A 20388-nucleotide genomic window follows, 5' to 3' on the forward strand; every position below is an offset into this window, starting at 1 on the left:
CCCATCTCAGCCTCCCAAAGTGCTGGGATTACAGGCATCAGCCACCAAGCCTGGCCTATAATAATTTATTTTTTAAAACAAAGGAGATAGGTTGATAGTCGTATTAGTTTGCTAGGGCTGCCATAACCAAGTACCACAAATTGGACAGCTTCAACCACAGAATTTATTGTCTCACAGTTCTGATGGCCAGGAGTCTGAAATCAAGGTGTTAGCAGGCTTGACTCCCTCTGGGGGCTGTGAGGCTGTGAGGGAAGGATCTGTTTCAGGCCCTCTCCTTGGACTGTAGATAGCTGTCTTCTTCCTACAAGTCTTCACATCGTCTCCCCTCTGTACATATTTCTGTGTCCAAATTTCCCCTTTCTATAAGGACACCAGTCATATTGGATTAGGACCCACCTAATGACTTCATTTTTACTTGGTTATCTTTTAAAACCCCATCTTTAAATAAAGTCACATTTTGAAATACTAGGGGTTAGGACTTCAACACAGGAAAATTGTGGGGGAAGGTTGGGCTACAATTTAACCCAAAATGATAGTGCTGTGCCAGTTCTGCTTTCTACACAGTGATGGGGAGACCTGAGCCCACTGCAGCTGCACACAGTGACTGACAGGCTGCCTCCCTAAGCCACAGCCCATCAGCCAACACATCCCCTTCTTTGAGAAACGACAGAACAGTCCAAGAGAAGAAGCCGCAAGCTCTATCCATCCTATGAAAGCTTCCTAGGCTGGGCGTGGTGGCTCACGCCTGTAATCCCAGCACTTTGGGAGGCCGAGGTGGGCGGATCACCAGGTCAGGAGTTCGAGACCATCCTGGCTAACACAGTGAAACCCTGTCTCTACTAAAAAAATACAAAAAACAATTAGCTAGGTGTGGTGGTGGGCGCCTGTAGTCCCAGCTACTCGGGAGGCTAAGACAGGAGAATGGCGTGAACCCGGGAGGCGAAGCTTGCAGTGAGCCTAGATCGCGCCACTGCACTCCAGCCTGGGCGACACAGCGAGACTTCGTCTCAAAAAAAGAAAAAAAGAAAGCTTCCTGATTTCCAGAGGCATTTTGTGTGTGGAGCCGGTATTAGGTGCCCTAGAGAAACAGCTGAATTCCTGGTAAAGCTTAGTAAAGGTAAAGGATAACTCAAAATCCAGCTTTTTCCCACATCTCTACTTGCCCTGTAGTGTGAGGTTAAAAGAAAATATAGATGGCACCACCTAGAGGCAGAAGGCGAGGAAGATGCTAAAAAGGAAAGAGGAAGAGTATGGAGCCTGAACAATCTCAACCCCAGCTTTCTTGCTCTTTTATATTTCTTGGGGATCATTTGCCCAAACTTGCCCTCTCAACCCTATCTCATGGATTTCTGCCTTCGCACCAGAGCAATAATAACACATGTTCAAGAAATGGTCAGGAACAGTAAAAGCAAGTAAAATTCAAATCCCATTTTTGCACCTACTTTCCTACAGCTGGATTTGGAGATTCGTTCATATTTTATCATTTGACAAAGTCCTCAAATGTATCCCTCCTCCACACCTCCCCCCAACCAAACACACCCATCAAACATAAACGGCCAGGTCTGTAAACGCAAAGCCAAAGACATCAATCGGTGTAACTTTCCAAAGGAGACAATGAACCGCCATGGGAAGAGGACCCCAAACATTCAGGATCCCCCCAACCACTTGGTTAGAACACAGACAGATGGCAGCTAACATCGACACAGAACTTAAGGCTCTTGACTCCCAGTCCCCTGTGGGTTCTGGAAATTTGGATTGCTGCTTTATTACAGAAGGCAACACTAATCAAAGGACAGTTTCTTCAAGGAAAACATTTCAGAAACTCCTGGGACTAACAGCCATGTAAATATTCATTTCCATAAGAAACCATTATCGATGTTTTTAGAATCTTTTTATAAAGCAGGTTCGACAGGATAATATGTCATGATAGCAGTAACATTCCATTTCAGCAGGGTAACAGGTAACTGGAGAAAAAGACTGAAAGCCCCCACTGGGGGTCTCTGACAGAAGAAGGTTATGGAGACTTATTTTCTGGGCCAACAGGCAAGCTCCATGGAATCACTCTACTGCTCAATTTCCTCATCTGGAGATGACACCAGCCCTTTACTAATAAAGCTTCTGCAATGATCAAACGAATCAATAGAATGTAAAATGCCTGGGATAGTGTGGCCTAGAGGAAGCTCTAATAAGCTCTCCTCATAATCAGGACTTTCATGGTGCTTCCTCGTTTTTCTACAACATTATCTTTATTCCTTTTATTTTAAAGCTATTTGGATAAAACTATCTCTGAGGGCATTCCACTAACTAAGAACAGAAATACACTCAAAGTGTCCCCAAATGAGCCTCTTCTATAGATTCAAGAGGCAGAAAATCTAATGTCTTAACTCAGCTGGAAATTAATTTTAGTCCATCAATAGGTATCTCACAAAGAAATAAAACTAGTAAGTAGAGGTAAGGGAAAACAATCTCGCTAGATAATTTGTTTAAATTAAAAAAAAGTAACCGTTTTCAATTATTAAATTAACCAGAAAAATATTTTTTAAAGATGTTACCCAGGGCTGCCACGACTAAAATAAAGTCATAGTTTTCACACATTGCCAGCAAACTAGTGCAAAACTTTAGCAAAACAAGTGGGCAGTCGGTGTCAAGAGCCAAGAAAAGGTGCCTTCCCTCTCACCCAGTAATTTTAATTCTGAGAATTGAGCCTAAGCAACTTTCTCAAAACAGAGGGGAAGTCATGTCCACCCTCCTGTTCACAAGTGAGCACTGTTTCCCATAGTGGAAAACTGGAAAGAAGAGAAATGCCAAATTATGTGTAAATAAACCATATTATCGCAAGTTAATGGCACTAAAAATGACAAAGAGGAAAATGGGGGAAGATACAGAATAAATGTTAACAGGTTGAAATTGAAATGTTACATGAAAAAATGTCAAAATATAAAACTGTACACCCCTGGCGATTACACTGGGGAAAAGCCTGAATGAGAACTTCCAGAATGCCAACAGTGGATCTGAGTACATACGCTTTTCCTCCTTCTCTGCCCTCAGTTTTTACAATATGTGGTCTTATTACCTTCACGATAAAAATTTTTAAAAAAATTCTTCCTGTCTGGTAAAAATCCTTCCTGTGCTGTGGATACAGAAGAGCTGCTCACTGCCTCATATTCCACCATGACACACCTCTGCAGGCTCTTTCTTGCCCTTTGGAAAGGGCAAGAATTCTCTCTTTTTTAAGAAGCGTATTATCTTCCCAATGCCAAAGCTCCACAGGGCACTTGAAGTAATCACCTCTCTGAGGCGAGAACACTGCCACCTTCACTCGCCTCCCCTTCGGTACCCAGTTGTTCCAAAGAATCAGAGAAAGGGCTTCGTAGCTCATGAGCAAGACACAGAACCAGTTTCCCTCCTTCCGGGAAGGCGGCAGGAATTCCGCATCAGCCGTTCCAATCATCCTTGAAAAGGGGGTCAAGTTGGTCACCCTGGAGACCTCAGCTCTGTCCACCCTGGCTCTGGCTGAAACCATTGTATATTTCCGTGATCTGGTTAAGCATAAGTTCCTTAAATGATCCTAAACATTTTGATCAGCAGAAGTAAAAGTGCGAAAGAGAGTGAAACAGAAGAGACTGAAACACAGGGGGATGGTTAACTTACAGTGTGTCTACCTGACAGAGCATTAGGCAGCCTCCCAAAACAACTGTGAATCCTCAATATAGAATGTGGCCAAGGGCCTCTAATGTTAAGTAGAAAAAAGCAGGCAATTGAACCGTATTTCCCCATGACAACCACCAAATAAAATAGTTGGTACAGATTTAACCAATAATAGTTCATGTTTACAAGCCACTTACTGTATACAGGCACTGCGCTGCGTGCTTCATACAGGTTAAAACTTCACAACAGTGTTAAGTATCAGAAGCCTTTATTACCCCTGTTTTGGAGAGGAGGAAATTGAGGCACCAGGAGGTTAAAGAATTCTCTTTAATTCTCCCAAAGCCTAAAGTTTAGAACATTCTGGTAAGTTTCCCACGATCACACAGCCCCCTAAGGGGGAAGAAGGGCTCAGATTTTGACACAAATAGGCCTTCTCAAGGGCTCACACCCTCAAGTCCTAGGCTGGAAGGGAATATATAAGAAATTTTAAATGAAAGTAGAATTTGTTTTAGAAAAGGGACTTTTTCTCCTTCCCTCTACTATCTAAACTTTCTAATGTTCTGTTTTCACAATTTAAAGACAAAAAAAGAAGAGCTACAGAGAGAGGTTAATATACGTTTGGGGCGCATGGTTTTTTAATTATGTTTTGCTCAAAAGACTACATAAATGCCACTCAAATCTCCACCACACTTGGGTGCTAAAGGTAGGAAGTCAGGAGAAAAAACGAATGGAGAATAGCCAAGAATGAGCCTGTTCCAAACCAAACCAAGCAGCTCCAGGCAGCTGCGAGCAACATCTTTTTAAAAAAATATTTGCTCTCCACCATGTCTTCCCATTTGAGCATGAATTCTAAAATCATGAGATTTTGTGACAGGACACAGAACGTCAGAGATTGCACTAGTATCACACAGCTGCTACTGACAAAGCTGGGAATACAATTTAGGAATTAACTCCTTAACCCTGCGTTCTTTCGGAAACATCATGTCCCAAATATTCCCAGGTCAGCTAACAACAATCCGCATGTGCCAAAGGTCAAATATACACCATATCTCAAAAATGGTAACTTGGCACACTTGTAGAGTGTTTAATAAATCCTTAAAACCAGACAGATGACAGAGCTCACACATACTATGTCATTTGCTCAGCTTACTAATGTTACAGCTCTAGTAATTCTGAGGCCATGTTAGAAACAGAGAAAAGCTAAACTAGACATAATACTTTTACAAAATAATTCTACAGGCCGGGCTTGGTGGCTCACACCTGTAACCTGTAATCGCAGCACATTGGGAGGCGGAGGTAGGTGGATTGCTTGAGCTCAGGGGTTCAAGAGCAACCCGGGCAACATGGTGAAACCCTGTCTCTACAAAAAATAAAAATACATTAGCCAGGCGTGATGGCGCACTCCTGTGCTCCCAGCTACTGGGGGGGCAAAGTGGGAGAATCACTTGAGCCCAGGAGGTGGAGGCTGCAGTGAGCTATGATCATGTCATTGTATTTCAGCCTGGGCTGGAAGACAACAAACAAACAGTTCTGCAAAAATAAAAATTCACGCGTATAGTCATCATTTCAGAAAGGTCACATGCAACAAGCAGTATGAAGTATTCTCCCCAAAAAACACACCTCAATTTTCCCATCCCAGAAACTTCTCTGAAGGGCAGGAGCAGGCACTGGGGATACGGGACCCTTGGATGGGCAAAGGGCCAGTTTCAGAGGGGGCAGCTTGCTCCAGAGGTATGTGAACTCCAAAGTCAGTGCCCCTTTCTGTGCGTCAACAGACGGGGGCCCCAAATTCTGGTCAGAGGTACCCCTTCCTGTGCGTCAACAGACGGGGGCCCCAAATTCCAGTCAGAGATATGTTAAAAATTCAAATGACTGGCTGGGCGCGGTGGCTCACGCCTGTAATCCCAGCACTTTGGGAGGCTGAGGTGGGCGGATCATGAGGTCAGGAGTTTGAGACCAGTCTGGCCAACATGGTAAAACCCCGCCTCTATTAAAAATACAAAAATTAGTCGGGCGCAGTGGTGGGCGCCTGTAATCCCAGCTACTCAGAAGGCTGAGGTAGGAGAATTGCTTGAACCTGGGAGGTGGGGGTTACAGTGAGCCAAGATCGCGCCACTGCACTCCAGCCCCGGGTGACACAGCAAGACTCCATTTCGGGGAGAAAAAAAAAAAAAAAGAAGTTCAAATGATTAACCTGTCCTCAGCTGTTTCCTCAGCTGGCTTCCAGGGAGACAGCAGGCTCAGAGCCAGGACACACAGTTCTACTGTCAGACAGGCCACGTGGCCTGGTGCCCAAAGCACACGAAAGAGCCAGGAACCATCGTCTAGTCATGTGGTCTCAAGGCAATCCCCTGTGAGACAACACTGTGCCCACTACTTGTCAGTCATGTTTCCTACCTACCAGGGCACCCAGGAGGACAACCACACAGGGCACATGGCCAAGCTCACTCTGCAGAGACAAACTGAAGAGGAAGAGAAATACACCTCTGCAGGGCAGGGAGCAGGATCACTTGACACCACGGACCCTTTCAACTCACATCCCCGGTGCCTCTTTTCTCATGGATGACCATCAACCCAACTCTCACACATGTTTCGGCGGCACAAAACAGGCAAAGGGCTGAAAAGGAGGTGGGGTGGGGAGGATCACAAAACCATCTGATCCTGGTGGTGCCCATTAGGAGATGATGTCCCCAGCAAAGGCTCAAGCCATATCTATTGGCAGAGAAAAGGGGATGGGAAAGCACGTTACTATGTATTCAGTGCCAACTCCAAGCTGGATACTTGGTGGGATGCTATGCCTCATTTAATCATCAAGAAAATTCCATGGTGCTCTGTCAGATGGTCACCAGCATGGACCCTGGAGTCAGGCAGCCCTGGGTTCCCACGTCCAATGTGCCACTTGCTGGTTTTAAGGTGCTGCAGCCATATAACCTCTGGGATGCTCAGTTGGCTTGTATATAAAATGAAGGCAAGGGCGGGACTCCAGGGTAGGGATTAGTAGAGCCTGATGGTAAAACCTTCTGCTCTCTCAAAGCCTTAGCTCCACCTCCACCAAGATCCCTGTGTCTACACAGATCATGTGACACTGAGATGGAGATACAGCAGAGAAGCAGGACTGCTGGCAAGAGGCACAAAACCACCAGCTTGCAGCAAGCAGAGTGTGCAGGGTCTAAGCCAGCTCAGGACCGGCTCCCCTCTGCCCCAGGATGGCTGCCACCCCACCCCAGCAAAGGGCCAGGCCACTCACGGCACTCCTTCTCATCACTCTTGTCGAAGCAGTCAGGCAGCCCGTCACACTGCCAGGCGCCCGGGATGCACCGTCCATTGCTGCACATGAAGTTGCCTGGTATGTTGCACTCGTTGGTAAAGTTGTTCCCGGGGAGCAGCTGGCTCTCTGTTGGAGAGAGGGGACAGGTCAGATGGCACAGCAACAGTAGGGACCTGAGCGCCCCTCAGCTGAAAGGTGTCTGGTTCGGTATAGGTGAGACTTCCGGTAGGTGACTCAACCTCTCTGACCTTCAGTTTCCTCATCTGTGAAATGGACTAATAATCTGCCCCAGTCCACCTCCGGAGATTCTGAGAGGACTAAATGGAGAAATACAGGGAACAAACATACTTAAATGTCGAGCACAAAATGGGTGTTCACTGACTTTTTTTCTTTCTCCATCAAAGACTGGTTGTAAAATCCAAATGCTCTTTTCTGGCCCATCAGCAGTGATTAAAAATTGAAATTCTAGACAGGAGTGAGCACTGGACTCCCAATGTCTCCAACAGTAGGAACTGCAAGACCTTTCCAGGCCTCAGACTCTGTAGCCCTTACAATCACAGAATCCTTGAAGCTGGGCCAAGTTGGCAGAAATACTGGGAGATCATTTCACTCTAGGAAACAGGAGCCCAGACCTATAAAACCAACCTGCCTGAGGTCGCACAGGTAGAAAAGGCCGCACTGAATCTTGAACTCGGGATTTGTAACCTCCATGAGGGTCCCAAGGTCACGAAATTGCCTGCCAAGAGTTACTGGAGGCTGAGAACCAAGCTGCAAGTTCAGATTCAACTCCACTGAACATGGTCATAAAGTGCCAAAGTCCCCAACCCAAACAGCCAACTCTCAGGCTGGAAAGCAAATAGAGAAGGCCAGTGCTGTGGCGGTGGAGGTGGGCAGCGTGCTGAGTTCCTCTACCAGTGGACCCTGGGGGCAGATTTTCAAGGCAGCCAGGATCTGATTGATCTGACCAGTCTGAGCCATTGTGATCAATGGCTGGGGGACAAGGAGCCATGTGAGTAAAAGAGTTTTGGGGAAAAGCAGGAAAAAAAAAAAAAAAAAAAAAAGACCAGTCCTTCAGCACACCACAGCTCCAGAGCCTCCTCCTGAGTCATTCCATAAGCATTTACTAGACATTTATGACCAGATACTTGTGCTGTGTTCTAAAGATACAGAGATAAAGCCTAGGGCTTATTATACCTTTAGGCTGGAAAGGCACACACAGCAAAATAAGAACAGTGATGTCCAGATCTGCCTGGGGGTAGCAGGAGAAGAGAAGGGTCCATAATTCTCTTTCAAAAACCTTGCCAAGGAGAAGCATCTCTAGATCTCCAGATTCCTAACATCATATCTGCCTACAGGCCACTATCCTTTATGTGTGCTATTCTTTTTTACCAGGGATGCCCTTCGGCCTGCTGGGTCTCCTAGTAAATCCCTACACACCCTTAAGCAAACAAATATGTCGCCTTTCCTCTAACGTGTTCCCTGGCTTCTCCAAACACAGATGAGCACTAACTCTGTAGTCTGGTGATAGTACCACTGGGGTGATACTAAAATTATTTTATAACTAGAACAAGCAGGCAACAACCAATTACAACGGACACCATCACAGGCAAGCAATACCCCACCGGCCTTGGTGTCATGGAATTTCCCTTGTAGACTATCTGCTGCATTATACAGAATTAATAATGCACATGCATGTTTCATTACTGAAAATGAGCTTTCATCACTCACTGGAGAGCTCTAGGAGAGAAGCTACAATGAGGGGCTCTACCCTGCCCAACTGCCCACATCAGAACCCTAGAAATCTCCCTTGTCCCCTCCTCAGTCTATCAACTGTGAAATCATGTTCTGATAATGGCCAGTCCCCAAGTCTCCATTGCCACAGCTGCGACTTCAGCCGAAGCAGCCACCCTCTCTTACAGGGACTGCTACGCGGCACAACTTCCCAACTTGGTCTCCCTGCCTCCCATCTTGCCCCCCTCCAACCCACTCTCCCCTCTGCGGCCAGAAGGATCTGTCTAAACACCAAGTCAATCATTTCTTAACTTTAAAAGGTCATTGAATGGCTCCCTGGTGTTCTTAAGATAAAGTCAAAATTCAAAGAAATCAAAAAAGATTCCTAGAAAGAGGGTAACATCTACAGTGGATGTTGATATACACACAGAGATAAAAACTAAGCACTCCTCAGGTCTAGAGAACAGTGTCAGCAAAGACTCTGTGCAGGAAGATGTAGCCCAGAACATGGAACGACATGGAATTTAAAAATCATGCAGCTCTGATTGTTAGGAAATGCAAAGGTATTATGCTATTTCTCCTATTCTGCTGCAATTTCTCCTATCCTAGTGCAAAGTCGGCCATCCCTAATTAATCATGATGCTCTGTTCCACCGAGCCCAGAATCCATTAGAGACTCCCTCTCGAGACTGGACTCCAGAAAGCCACTAACAACCCCGAGAAGAACATGAAACCAATTCACCATCTCCAGGCAAGGGCGTGAGGGGGACCCTAGAAGGGCAGCCAGGTACTGGATACTAGCCAGACAACGAATGCTCAACCCAGAAAATCCACACATTCCAGCTGTTTGCTAACAACTGCTCTGGGCTTCTCCAGCAAGCAGAGAACTCTCCAGGGGCCGGGAATGTAACGGTCATTCTGCTTTGTTTGGAAATACTTACACGTGCATTTGTAGAGGTAGCTCCTCGAAGGCAAGCCCCCCTGGAAATGTCACTGCAACTGTGAAATCATGTTCTGATAAACAGATTTCTGGAGCAGGAGAATTGGCCAGATTAGATTCCAAAGCACTTCCTCTGAGAGTCAATAAGGCTGGCGGCACACGGACTTGATAAATGGATGGGTGGATGCAGAGACTAAATACCATGTCTATTACACACAGGTGGTCCTGCCAGCCACGGGGCTCAAAGTGCTTTCTCAGTAGGACCAGGGATCCTGGGGCCTGGTGAACAGTAACAGAGAGGCACATTCTTTTTTCTCTTCTGAGCGACTGTATTAGGCATGCAGGTGGTGCACAGCCATGTGCTTTAGGGAAGTGACATCATCAAACTCAAAAGCATGAGGAGGGCCAGTAACGGTAGCTCACACCTGTAATCCCAGCACTTTGGGAGGCTGAGGTGGGTGGATCACTTGAAGTCAGGAGTTTGAGACCAGCCTACCAACATGGTGAAACCCTATCTCTACTAAAAGTACAAAATTAGCCAGGTGTGGATGCACACCTGTAATCCCAGCTACTTGGGAGTCTCAGGCAGGAGAATCGCTTGAACCTGGGAGGTGGAAGTTGCAGTGAGCCGAGATCACGCCATTGTACTCCAGCCTAGGCAACAAGAGCAAAACTCTGTCTTTAAAAAAAAAAAAAAAAAAAAAAAAAGGGCATGAGGAGAAACTAAGGCAAAGGCAGGTTAAATCTTATTGATTCTGCCTTCAAAAACCTGCCTCAAACCCATCCAATTTGCAAACCCATCACTCAACTGGCACCACCCAATCCAAGTCGCCATTATCTCTTGCCCTTTTCAACCATGGGTTTTCAACAGGGATCAATTTTGCCCCCCAGGGAACATATGGCACTCTCTGGAGACATTTTGGGTTGTCGTGATGGGGAGATGGGGGTGCTATTGGCATCTAGTGGGCAGAGTCCAGAGATGTTGCTATACCTCCTGTAATGCACAAGACAGCCCCCATAATGAAGAATCATTCAGCTGAAAATGTCAATAGTGGCGAGGTTCACAAACCTTAGTTTATTAATTAAAAAACCTTTGGACTCCCCACTTCTCACTCCCTCCAGTTCCTTCTCTTCACACAGAGTGAGATTTTAAAACGCACTACAGGTTCTCTGTGTCCTCAGAATAAATCTAAAACTCTGGCCATAGTTTAGAAAGTCCAGCATGGTCCAGTTGCTGCTTACTTCTAGACACTCATTTCGCATCATCTCCTGCAACACACCTCAGTGCCCCCTGCTGTGAGGCCTCCAGATGTGCTGTTTGCAGAGCCCAGACATTCTTCCACCTACCTTTCATCTGTGTAATGGGCTCAACTGTGTCCCCCCAAAATTTATATGTTGAAGTCCTGAACCTCAGAACCTCCGAATGTGACTGTATTTGGAGATGAGGATCTTTAAAACGATGGCATTAGGGTGGGCCCTAATTCAGTATGACGGACGTCCTTCTGAGAAGAGATCAGGACAGAGACCGTGGAAGAGGGAAGACCATGTGAGGACACAGGGAGAAGACGACCATTCGTAAACCAAGGAAGAGGGGCCTCAGAGGAAACAAATCCTGCACCTCCATCTCAGACTTCTTGCCTCCAGCACTGTGAGAAAACAAACTTCTGTCATTTCAGCCACCTAGCCTGTGGACTTTGCTATGTGAGGTTGGTGCAAAAGTAGTTGCATAACGCACAAGGAAATTACATCTGCGCCAACCTAACAGCAGCCCGAGCAAACTAATACACTGTGAGGCTAACCTCATTCATCCTTCAGACCTCAGCTTAAATTACTTCTTCAGGTCCCTGCATGGACACTCAATCTAAAGCTCGTCTCCCTGTTTTTCATGCTGGTAATGTCCTGTTTTCCTTTATTCCAACTTTTGCTTACTGGTGTGTCTGTACTATCTCTCCACCTAGACTGAACACTCCATGAAGGCAGAGAGGCACTGTTCTGTTCAACTCTGCACCCTGGGCACCTGACCACTCTGTAGGTCTCCAATGAATACTTGTAACCACTCTAAGAAGGAAGGCAAATATTCAGTCACTAATTTATTTCCTCCCTTTCCCACGTACTCTTCCCTAGAGAGTTCCATCTGCCCCTTGCCTCATCCCCCTAGAATGTGAGTAGCATCTGTACATGCATAGTTAAAACAAGGGACATGGGGGTGTCTGGATTTGTACAAGTAAATTACTACCCAGTCTGCTTTAAAAGAGGTTAGAAATCTTTTCAGGCCGACAGCAGGACTTTCTAGTGGCTGAAATATTTATCCCATCTTAGTGCCTTGGGACACATTTAGAATCCAAAAAAGACAAGCATTAGCACAAAGTTGGCTAGCTGGGGTTTCTCCTCCTCCCTTCTCTTTTTTTCATTAAGCTGAAAAATGAAAAAGAGTTGCCCATTTTCACTGCAGCACATCACTTACTTAAAATAACTACACCATCTGCACCAAGAATGAAAAAAAAAAAACAATTTCAAGTCCCGTTCTATTGGACAAAGGCAAACAGCCTGCTGCAGAAGCTTCTTCCAAAACTGCTGGCTCCCACAAATTTGTATTTGACAAGGGGGCCAAAATTGGTGCAACTACACAAACTCAGACAGCTGCTGCATTCCACCCAAATTACTCCAGAACACGCAGTTAGTGAGGTTGACTTTTCCAGCTGAGAAATGGGAATTCCATCCTACCAGCTGGAGTCCTCCTGGCTCTCTCCTCTCCTTCTGCTGTTCTTCCCACCCTAGGGGGACCCCTTGTCATGATGCAATCTAGAATTGACATCTGCAAACCATGACAGCCCTGCTTTCCAACTTCTGCCCAGTGGCCTTCATTTTTATCCTCTGCTTCCTGACAATCTGGATCTGAGACAATCTCTGCTCAATGAACAGCAAAAGCAAGACATACACCCATATATATGTACAGACACACAGGCTTAGCATTTGGTTCTGCAAATCTCAAATCTCAAATGGAAATTGTCTAAAACCTCCCCAGAGAATTAATAACCTCTTTCCACTGCCTAATGCCAACATAGTGTTACGAGGCCACTGAACGCCACTGTCTGTTTTCCATGACTGCCTTCTTTAAACGTACACATACACACACACACACACACACAGACACATTCCATGCACAGGCACAAGGCCAGTGAGTGAGCTGCTCTGCAATGATCTGTTTACAAACATCCCTAGAAAATCCCTGAAGACCTCCTCGACTCTAGGCTGCTCCGCATGGTAGCATCAGTGTAAGAAGGAACTAGAGACATCTGTCCTGTGCATTTCCCATTCGGTTCCCATCAAACTGCTTCCTGCTAGAGCCTGCCTATGAAGAGCACTCCAGCTGTCACCAAGAACAGTCACACAAGGCTGAGTCTGGGGCGAAGATGGGCCTTCTGGGTCTAAGCACCTCAGCATAGCCACGTCTCCAGCTCTGTCTAGACTCTTCAGACCACCCTGCCCTGTGAGCTCATTCCAGTAGCCCCAGCCTCCATTTACCCATCTGTTCAAGAAAGACAGCCCAGGGAAATTGGTGAGAAGGTATAACATGACCCCTGGGTTCAGCCCAGGACCACTGGCTATTGATATCCACAGATTTCATATTTACACTGCCTATGATCCTAAAAGAAGATGGTGTGCAATACTGCAGCAGGAACAACTGATGGATGGAGCAAGTCACCGGGATAGTGAGGGGGCCTAGCTGCCTACTCTGCCATGAGGAGTCTGCACTTCCTATAGCTATATGGTTGTTTCTCCTACAAGGGTAAAGCAGCATGAGTTACAAAATGTTAAAGGCTTTGTTCCTTTCTTACAAAGCCAGTTAGTAAAGAAAGCCAATGGCTGTTATTAATGGGGCAAGCAAAGAGGTCTAGGTGAAGGACAGTTTTTCACCAGGAAAGAGTTTTATAAATTATTTTCTTGCTGTATTTATAACCTCATTAAGGTCCTGATAGCTGCTACTTACATTTTTTTAGTTATGCTTCAGTGCATTTCATGAGGAAAATTATGTTGCAGCAATGTTAATCTAGTGTGGGTTTGCAGAGCCATCAGGATACGGTCTTTGTGAGATCTAAGGTCCACAGTCTGGGGGTCTGACAGCAACTCTGGAAGATGCTGTTTGTCACGATACTGACCTCCAAGATGAGCACTGAGCCCCGGCCCCACCCTCATCCCATCCCTCCTCCTGCTCCCTTTAACAGCCCTCAAGAAATCAATTATTATGGACTTTTCACTAGGGAAGACCTGACATCTACTGAAACACATACACACAGCAGGAGCAGAACATCCGTTTTTCTGGGTTTTTTTTTTTTTTTTTTTTTTTGAGACTTAGTCTTGCTCTGTTGCCCAGACTGGAGTGCAGTGGCGTGATTCCTGCTCACTGCAACCTCCACCTCCCAGGTTCAAGCAATTCTTCTGTCTGATTACAGGCATGTGCCACCACGCCCAGCTAATTTTTTTTGTATTTTTAGTAGAGATGGGGTTTCCCCATATTGACCAAGATGGTCTCGATCTCCTGACCTTGTGATCCGCCTGCCTCGGCCTCCCAAAGTGCTGGGATTACAGGCGTGAGCCACCGTGCCCGGCCCTTCAGTTCTTTTTTACTCCTGACAATAGCCCTATGAAATAGGCACCATTTCCATTTTGCAAGATGAGGAAACTGAGACTGAAGTAACTTGCCCAAGGTAACATAGCTAGAAAAAGTCTGTAAATGGCCAGAGTAAATATTTCAGGCCGTGTAGGCCAAGAGGCCAAATTAAGGTATCTATATAAGAGGAAAGAAAAGAATATTCCACAAATTTTTATTGATTAAATTCAAAATATTTTCATAATCATTGGGAACAATTTTCTGTAATATAGGTCTACTAAGAAAAAAACGGAATTCTTTTTGGGAAGGGTTAGGTTCAAAGTTACTGTTTCCCATTATCAAAATATATTATAAATGTCTGATTTTTTCCCAACCATTTAAATATGTAAAAACCATACCTAGCTCAGGGGAGTGTCTATAAGCAGGTGATGGCTGGCTTCAGCCCATTTGCCAACTGACTCCCTGCACTAGAAGACTACAGGTTTACGTAAAACAAGAAAATGACAAAAGTGGCCAATCCCAAGGCACATCCCCCCTATTCCATCACACCCACCACTCTGAAATGAGCCCCGTTGTTGACTGGCTGCTCCCCACACCCATGTCTTCTTGCTGTTGCATCCTCAGCAACCAGCAAGTGCCAGGTGCCTGGAAGACCCTCCGTAAAGGTCTTCCATTGTCTGCATGAACGGGCCTATTGACTGCATGAACGGGCAACGGAACCTGTTGAGCCTTAAGAACCTTTCCAGTTGTGACATTCTTAAGTTCTGTGAATTTATCTAAACAGGAGTTGAACCCATTTACTCTGCCACGCAATATGCAATGGATAAATGACATTGGGGTGAAGAACACTTCTGGGCTCCCACAAGTAAAGGCACTGAAGTCAAGAACTTCTGGAAGAACTTTTGCAAGCGCTTGCTTTTCACTCACACCCATGTCCTTGCCAAGGGCTGGCCGCTGGTCAGGCCTGGGAAAGAACCCAGAGCAGGAGCCATCCCCCTATGCCTTCTGTCTTTTCAGCTCAATCAGCAGCGGCAGGAGGAAGTGAGTTGGGCATGCTGCTAAACTGAAGGAGGGGACAACTTTACGACCAATTTTATCTGGCTTGCGATAAGCCAGGGCTCATGAGAGAGCCAATCCACTTGCACTTCAGCACCTCTCAGGAAGAGCCACTGCCCAGGAAGGATTTTACTACAACCCCAAGTTCAGCCCAGCCCCTTGTGCCCAGGAACAACTGCAACAATTTCCACAGCCACTGGGAACCATTCGGTAGCCTCTCTTCTGCTCCGCGCAGATGCCTCCAGGCAGAGCAAATATGGAAAATACCAAAGTCAACTAAAGAATAAGGCCAGAAAAGCAAAACAGTCTTCATATAGGCCCCAAAGTGTATCTCTATGAGTTCAGGGTAAGGAAGAAATTCTTCTGAAATAAGACTCAAAGCACAGGCCACAAAGGAAAAGACTGATAAATACAACTGCAGGAAAATGTTAAGACTCCTAATCATCAATAGATATTATAAACAAAGTTGAAAGAGAAGCCACGAACTAGAATAAGATTATCTGCTACATGTACAACCCACGAAGCATCAATATCTAGAATTTTCTGAAAAAATGATATAAGAAAATACAAGCAGCCCAGCAGAAAAATGGACAAAGCACATGAACAGGTACTTTCACTGATGAGGAAACTCAAATAACCACTTAATATACACTCAATCTCACTTGTAATCAAAGAATGATTAATGGAACAAGAGGGCTCTCTTTCACACCCATCAGACTTGCAAACTTTGAAGCCTGACATTCTCAAGTGGCGCAAAGATGGGGAGGAACAAGAACTCACACATGGCACATCTGAAGAGCAATTTGGCAACTCCTAGTGAAGCTCACACGCTTTTGTTACTGGAAAAGGGTCCCGATCCAGACTCCAATAGAGGGTTCTTGGATCTCATGCAAGAAAGAATTTGAGGCGAATCCAGAGTAACGTAAGAGCAAGTTTATTAAGAAAGCAAAGGAATAAAAGAATGGCTACTCCATAGGCAAAGCAGCCCCGAGGGCTGCTGGTTGCTCATTTTTATGGTTATTTCTTGATTACATGCTAAACAAAGAGTGGATCATTCATAAGTTTTCTAGGAAAGGGGTGGGCAATTCCTGGAAGTGAGGACTCCTCCCCATGTTAGACCATATAGGGTAACTTCCTGACATTGCCATGGCATTTGGAAACTGTTATGGCACTGGTGGGAGTGTCTTAGCATATTAATGCATTGTAATTAGCATATCATGAGCAATGAGGATGACCAGAGGTCAAGTTCCTCGCCATCTTGGTTTTGGTGGGTTTTAGCCGGCTTCTTTACTGAAACCTGTTGTATCAGCAGGTCTTTATGACCTGTATGTTCTGCCAACCTCCTATCTCATCCTGTGACTTAGAATGCCTAACCTCCTGGGAATGCAGCCCAGTAGGTCTCAGCCTTATTTTATCCAGCCCCTATTAAGATGGAATCACTCGGTTTAAACGCCTCTAACACTTAGACCCAGCCAATCCTAATACATACTCTAGGCCCAGGGACAAACATGCACATGTGCACAGGGTGACAGTAAGAGAACATTCAGTGAGACACTACTATCATACAAAACTATAAGACAAACTAAATGTTCATCGAAAGGAGAAGGGATGAGAAAAGAGAGTACATTCACACAATGAAAGGCTACTCAGAACTTCAATTAAATGAACTAGGGTTTACATGACTCAACACAGGTAAATCTGAGAAAACTCACTGCTAAGTGAAAAGAGCAAACTGCAGAATATCACCTATATCCTGTTCAAAAAATACTATTTTAATGGATACATACAGATTTTTTAAATGTACAGGAGAGATAAATATCAAATTCAGGGCCAGGTGTGGTGGCTCATACCTGTAATCTCAGCACTTTGGGAGGCCAAGGCGGGCGGATCATCTAAGCTCAGGAGTTCGAGACCAGCCTGACCAACATGGTGAAACCCCGTCTCTATTAAAAATACAAAAATTAGCTGGGCGTGGCGGTGCATGCCTGTAATCCCACCTACTCGAGAGGCTGAAGCAAGAGAATTGCTAGAACCCGGGAGGCGGAGGTTGCAGTGAGCCAAGATTGTGCCACTGCACGCCAGCCTGGGCAACAAGAGCAAAACTCCACAAATTCAGGATCGTGGGTACCTCTGGCAACTGGGATCGTCACAATGAACTTCAACTGCAACATTTCCGTCTTTAAAAAAAATCTGAAGTCAGCATGGCAAAATATCAGAATTCAGGGGAACTGGGTGGCAGGCACACAGCGGGCTTCGTGTTATTCTTGGTAACTTTTCTCTCCCCTTTAAAAAATGTTTCGTTGCTAAAATTTCACTATAAAGAACAAAAATTACACTAATATTTGAGGGGGAAAAAACCTATGAAAGATATATGGAAGCTTTTACCACTTTATTCTTACTTCAAAAATCCCACCAACTACAAAGGAATGCAAGATAAAAGGGGGCAAGTGTTCATACTAGACAAGAAAGAGCAAATGCAAAGACATTCTTCTGGGAGATTCCATCTAGTATGAACTCTGTTCATATTCTGAAAGGCAGCAACAGTTGCAGGGTAGAAGCTGATTGTGGAGGAAAAAATAAACATATCTCCTAAGATAGATTTACCCACCACACTTATTAAGCCATGACATTCCAAAAACAGAAATAGCAAGGCCTAGCCAGTAGGCCAGATATTTTTTGAATACTAACTCCCTAAGAAGTCAGGGCGAGGAAAGCCACAGTAAAGTTGTCTTCCTTAGAATAGTCCACACCATCTGCCTCCTCACCCCTCAACATGGGGCTGCAGGAGGCTGAGCAAGGCTCAGATGGGCTCAGCTGGGGGGTAGCCAAGGCTGTGACTTGGTAGGGCCCTCTGGCGTTTGCGACTAAGGAGGGGCCAAAGGCACAGAGCAGAGTCAAAAACCAGGGCAGCCAGCACAGAAGAAGTGGTTTGAGGGTGAAGGATGGGGGAAAGCAAGCAAACCAGACAGTGAAGCCCAATCCTTGCACCTTGTCCTCCCTTCTGGGAAGGCAGTCTGTTAAAAAGAGCATGAGCTCAGGAATGAGCCAGACTTGGGTTCTAATGCCTAATTCTCTTATAACCGTAACTAGCTGTGGTAACTTCAGACAAGAGAGCTACCCTCTCTGAGCTTCAATTTTCCATTTGTAAAACTGAGGAAACCCCTCCTCCCGGGCAGCATTGCTGAGGGATAGAGGGATGATAGATACAAATAATCATAAAGATATGGATATAGCTATAGATATGGATATAGGTATAGATATAGATAAAATATACATAAATATAGGTAAAATGTGGACATACAAGAGATAGAAGGATAAAGCATATATAGAGAGCAGGTGGTATGTACTTGGGGTTTAATAAATGGTACGAGTATATGTCACACCTTCCTTCCCTCCACACATTCTTACTGACTCTCTGAGTCAGAGAAGGCTGGGTCCCTTTTCTCTTCCTGCCTCTCTAGAGTGGGTATAACCTGGTCAGATGGGAAGCCTGCTGGAATTTGGGCTGGTTGTCTGGGACCTAGTGGTCCCTTAGATCCAGAAAAGCAGATTGTGGGGCCAGACACCAGGTTTTAAGGACACAGTTAAAGAGCTCCCAATGCAGAATCTGGCTGTGTGTCTTCTCATACACGATGGCCTCAGCTCAATTATTCCTAAGAAATAATTAGCCCTCCTTAAGTCATTCCTAGAGCTCTTTAATAGCAGCCAAACTATACACATGAACCAACCCTTCCAAACAACTATAAAGCTATAAAGCAGGTCAAAAGAAAAGGCATTTGGGACTCACCACTGGGCTTTGGGGGAGTTGCTTCATTTCCCTAAGCCTCAGTTTCCCCGTGCATAAAGTAAGGCAGTAACAGATGACAACCCAATTCCCCCACTCATTGTTTGTTTCTGTGGACTCGTAATCGTCCCCATAGCAGGCAAATACACATCATCTGCCTGTCCTAGATAGAGTCTTCAGCATTTAAAAATAATAAGTGGGATTGACACAGGGATCCTTGAAAGGCAGGTACTGAAAATAGTTCCTCCTGTTTAATACAGAGAGACTAAAACTCAGAGATCAACCAGCTCATCAAAAGGCAGTGCTGGAGCTGGCCAAAGAATCCAGGTCTCCAGCTCCCAAATGAGACCCAATTCTGGCCTCTGCACTTTACAACTCCGACATTTTCCACTGTCAGCTAGGAGATGGCTAGTCCCCATAGCCCCCTGCAACAGGAGAAAATAATCTCCAAAGGGATGGGACTCACACCTGCCTCCCGTTCCCTATGGATTAAAGGGCCTCTCTGGTTCACTTCAATTATCCATAATCTTCCATCATGTCTCAGCAAATAAATGATTGTTTGGCTTATCACTTCTGATTGGGAAAGCAACCCTGCCAGGGAGATCAAAAATGCCAGCCTGTTTCTGTCAAGCACAAGGGTGTGCATATTCACCGGGGAGTCTTTTTACATTTTCTTAAGTAGCTTAATCCATTAAACTGGTCCATCCCGCTTCTACAATCTGCTCACGCAGGCACACTCCCTCCTGAGCACGACGACAGGCCCTCCATCATGAGGAATTAGCTGACTTCTTGAGCAAATGATGTTTGTACATCTAGAAAGTGCCAGAGTTAAGCAGTGTTTACCATGGAGTCCCCACTTTAGTACGCATGTCTGAATGATCACAGCTTTCAGACCTCCTGAGTGAGCAATTTACCTTTGCAAGAGACGATCAGATTTGGTAAATCTGTTTTAAAGGGCTGAAACTGTGTAGACAAACCTGTTTGGGGTTTCCAGATTGCAAAGGGTAGCCTATGAAAAGGTAGCTTAGGACCTTCCGGAAAACGAAGCAAGTTTAAAAATTAAAGATGGATTATAGAGCTCTTCTCATTTGAGTCAGCCCTGGAGCCCATACACTGAATTCTATTACCATTACTTTCCAAGCTCAGGGAATTACTTACCCGCCCTGTGCCTCAGTTTCCTTATATGTAAAACAGAGGCTGACCAAATACAAACTTGACAGGCTCCCTGGGTAATCAAAGGGCTGTTTTGTCCATCTTGGTACTGGAGCCAACTAGTCACAGACCTGAAAACAGTAGAATTCTCACTGCATATCACTCACACCAGAAAACCTCTTCAGGAAAAAAAAAAAA

General features: G+C 45.3%; 1 protein-coding gene across 1 annotated transcript in view; it reads right to left on the minus strand.

The window, feature by feature from the left end:
- LOC105528736 (low-density lipoprotein receptor class A domain-containing protein 3-like) overlaps positions 1 to 20388 on the minus strand; it is a gene marked incomplete at its 3' end in the record, with an annotated part of 165841 nt that overhangs the window by 38993 nt on the left and 106460 nt on the right. Inside the window, exon 2 of the mRNA XM_011965611.1 lies at positions 6896 to 7042. Coding sequence (XP_011821001.1) covers positions 6896 to 7042 — 147 coding nt within the window. The remainder of the gene's footprint in view (positions 1 to 6895; positions 7043 to 20388) is intronic.

Source organism: Mandrillus leucophaeus, unplaced genomic scaffold (assembly GCF_000951045.1).
Source record: "Mandrillus leucophaeus isolate KB7577 unplaced genomic scaffold, Mleu.le_1.0 Scaffold73, whole genome shotgun sequence".
NCBI lineage: Eukaryota > Metazoa > Chordata > Mammalia > Primates > Cercopithecidae > Mandrillus > Mandrillus leucophaeus.